The sequence below is a fragment of the Octopus bimaculoides genome, chromosome 5, assembly GCF_001194135.2.
Source record: "Octopus bimaculoides isolate UCB-OBI-ISO-001 chromosome 5, ASM119413v2, whole genome shotgun sequence".
Lineage (NCBI taxonomy): Eukaryota > Metazoa > Mollusca > Cephalopoda > Octopoda > Octopodidae > Octopus > Octopus bimaculoides.
In genome coordinates, this window is record NC_068985.1 from 32,628,314 (window position 1) to 32,631,051 (window position 2,738).

The 2,738-nt window shown below is 36.3% G+C and overlaps 1 protein-coding gene across 1 annotated transcript in view; it reads left to right on the forward strand.

Annotated features, from left to right (window-relative positions):
- The window catches only part of LOC106882316 (zinc finger SWIM domain-containing protein 8), a 32,660-nt gene that overhangs the window by 23,942 nt on the left and 5,980 nt on the right, over positions 1-2,738 (forward strand). The window contains exons 14-15 of the mRNA XM_052968266.1: positions 945-1,319; positions 1,994-2,586. Coding sequence (XP_052824226.1) covers positions 945-1,319; positions 1,994-2,586 — 968 coding nt within the window. The remainder of the gene's footprint in view (positions 1-944; positions 1,320-1,993; positions 2,587-2,738) is intronic.

The following is a 2,738-nucleotide window of genomic DNA, read 5'->3' on the forward strand; positions in this document are numbered from 1 at the left end:
CACATGCGTCATACAGTCTGCCTTTTACTCTGAGTGAGAGGCACTTTGTCACCAACAGAGGTAAGAGCTCTCTAAACTTTGCTCAGGCTATTCTTATTCTAGCAGCTACACTTTCAGTGCACCCTCCCCCAATACAAACTTGGTCACCTAGGTAGCGGAAGCTATCAACTACTAGTTTTTCTCTCTGGAGTGTGGCAAAGGTTTTCTGCACATTTTCAGTGTTTATTGCTCCTGAGCATCTGCCACATACAAAAACTATTTTGCTAGTTAGCCTTCCTTTGATATTGCTGCACCTCTTATGTGTCCATAGCTTGCACTGGGTACATCTTATGGAGTTTCTACCTACGCCTTTTATACAGATTGAGCAGGGCCATCTACCTGAAGGGGTTTGTGTTTTGTGTACCTTCCTACTGACAGAATTTAAACTCAGAACATTAAGAGCCAAAAAAAAATACCACAAATTACTTCTTTTTCCTACATTTTTCAGTATATATTCCAACTCTTTACATTCTGAGTTCAAATCCTTTTGGGGTCAACTTTGTCTCTCATCCTTTTAGGGTCAGTAATAAGGGCATTAACTTTTAAAAACCTAACATTAAACGCATTAATTAGACATACATTTATCTCTTCAACTCAGTACAGAAGAAAAGTTACTTTTCAAATGTGTGTACATAAATCAAATTTGTATGTTTTTATGGTCACCTAACATTAGTAGATTATAAATTTTACAACTTAGTTCATCTTATGTTTGTTGAGTGGTACCATTGACCACGTTCCATATTTTCCCAATTTGATTGTCTTCCCTATTTTGAATTAAGAGAACATCTCTACTGAAGATGTATAGAATTTGAAATCTTCTGTGAATTTCTGGTGTTATGTGTGTGTGTTTATATCATAATGAAATATTTTGTTTTGAATATATTTTTCTGTTTTTCTTTCAACAGGTCAAGCAATGGAGATTGGGAGTGCTGCAATCAATATTCTTATTGATACTTGGGAAGGTCACCTTACTCCACCTGAAGTTGCATCTCTTGCTGACCGTGCTTCAAGAGGTCGAGATCCCAACATGGTGAAGGCAGCATCTGAACTGTCTCTCTCTTCTTTACCCCATGCTCATGCTTTAAATCCCATTGAAGTGCAACGTGCCTTGCTTCAATGCAAGGAGCATAGCAAAGAGATGCTGGAGAAAGCTTGTCTTGCTGTTGAAAGTGCTGCTAAAGGCGGTGGTGTTTACCCTGAAGTTTTGTTTGAAGTGGCACGACATTGGGACAAGATGGCTGAAGAGTCTGCTCACCTTAGTAATAATGGAGGTGCACAAGGTAGATATGCTAATTGCTTTTGTTTTTTTTTAAATTTTTCTAATGCTTTTTTTTTTTTTTTTAAATTTTACTTACAATGTGATTAATTACTAGCTACAACAATATAGTTGGAAATAAATAAGAAAAACAATGTATACCTTTATCTTATTTATTTCATTATTTTGACCATGACAAACCCAAGACCTGTGTAAGGAAAGTGGAACAGTGTTCTGATATGTGCAGTTAGTTAGAGTAGAGGAACATTGTAACATTTACAGATCAATAGTTAGATCAACCAGTGAGCATCATGCAAATCTTGTCAGTTGTTGAATGAAGGTGACCTTTCTGATTTTGATTATAATGTTCTGTAATAATGTGAACCACTTAATGTACAGTTAGGGACCTTAAATGGGTTTTTTTTTAATAACTTTTAGCTAGTCCTCTTCATGTTGTTTACATAATCTGCACTAGGTATCATGAAGTCATTTTTATTCTACTGCAATAAAAGACTGTATAGTTTTGTTGGAATACTTTTTAAGTTCAAAGAAAATAAACAACTAAGTGACTCTAATTCTCATAGTTTTTAGTCTGTGTTATAAATGTTCAGTTGCCTTTGATGTTTTTATAGTTAATTATATTTTAGTATTAACTTATGTATGTTAAATTTTTATTGAAATGTATATTTCTTTCTTCAGATTTGTCTGTGGCTTTGGAAGCTTCCCATTCTCAAGATGAAGATAGCAACCGGCCATTAATGGTGGATTGTGTTGGAGACCAGATAAATCCTTCATCTAACACCTCTTCTGCTCTTCCTATGATTACTTACAACCAACAGCCTTCTCACACATCTACTAATTCACAGGTCTCCACCCAAGGAACTCCTCCACCACCACCGCAAATTATCTTGCATTCCTCTAACCATATGAACCATCCTGGACCAATGGTGATTCCATACACACTTCCTGGGCCTGCCCAAAATGGCCAGATGCCCCACCACCCAACCACCTATGTGCCAACATACAGTATCTTCAATCACCACCACCATCATCAGTACCCTCCACCACCACCACCTCCCCCACAGACTACTCACATTCCACTCCATAACAATTTGCACCACCCTGGAGCCTATATTACAACTTATTCTTATCAGAATCAGTCACCATTTCCTGTTGGTAACCTTCAGAACATTCAGAATGTTCATCAAAATACTGCACAGATCTTCTCCAATGGAACTAATATCCGACATCTAGGTCCCACCATGCAAATCTATCCTAACCCAAACTGTCAAGTAAGTATGATAGATTCTACAGTCATATTAATATATAACTAAATGTTGTTTATTTTTTAATAATTAGCTTAATTAAACTTATGGCAAAGATGCAAGAAACAATCTATAGACAATAAAAATTTTGGTTAAACTTATGGCAAAGATGCAAGAAA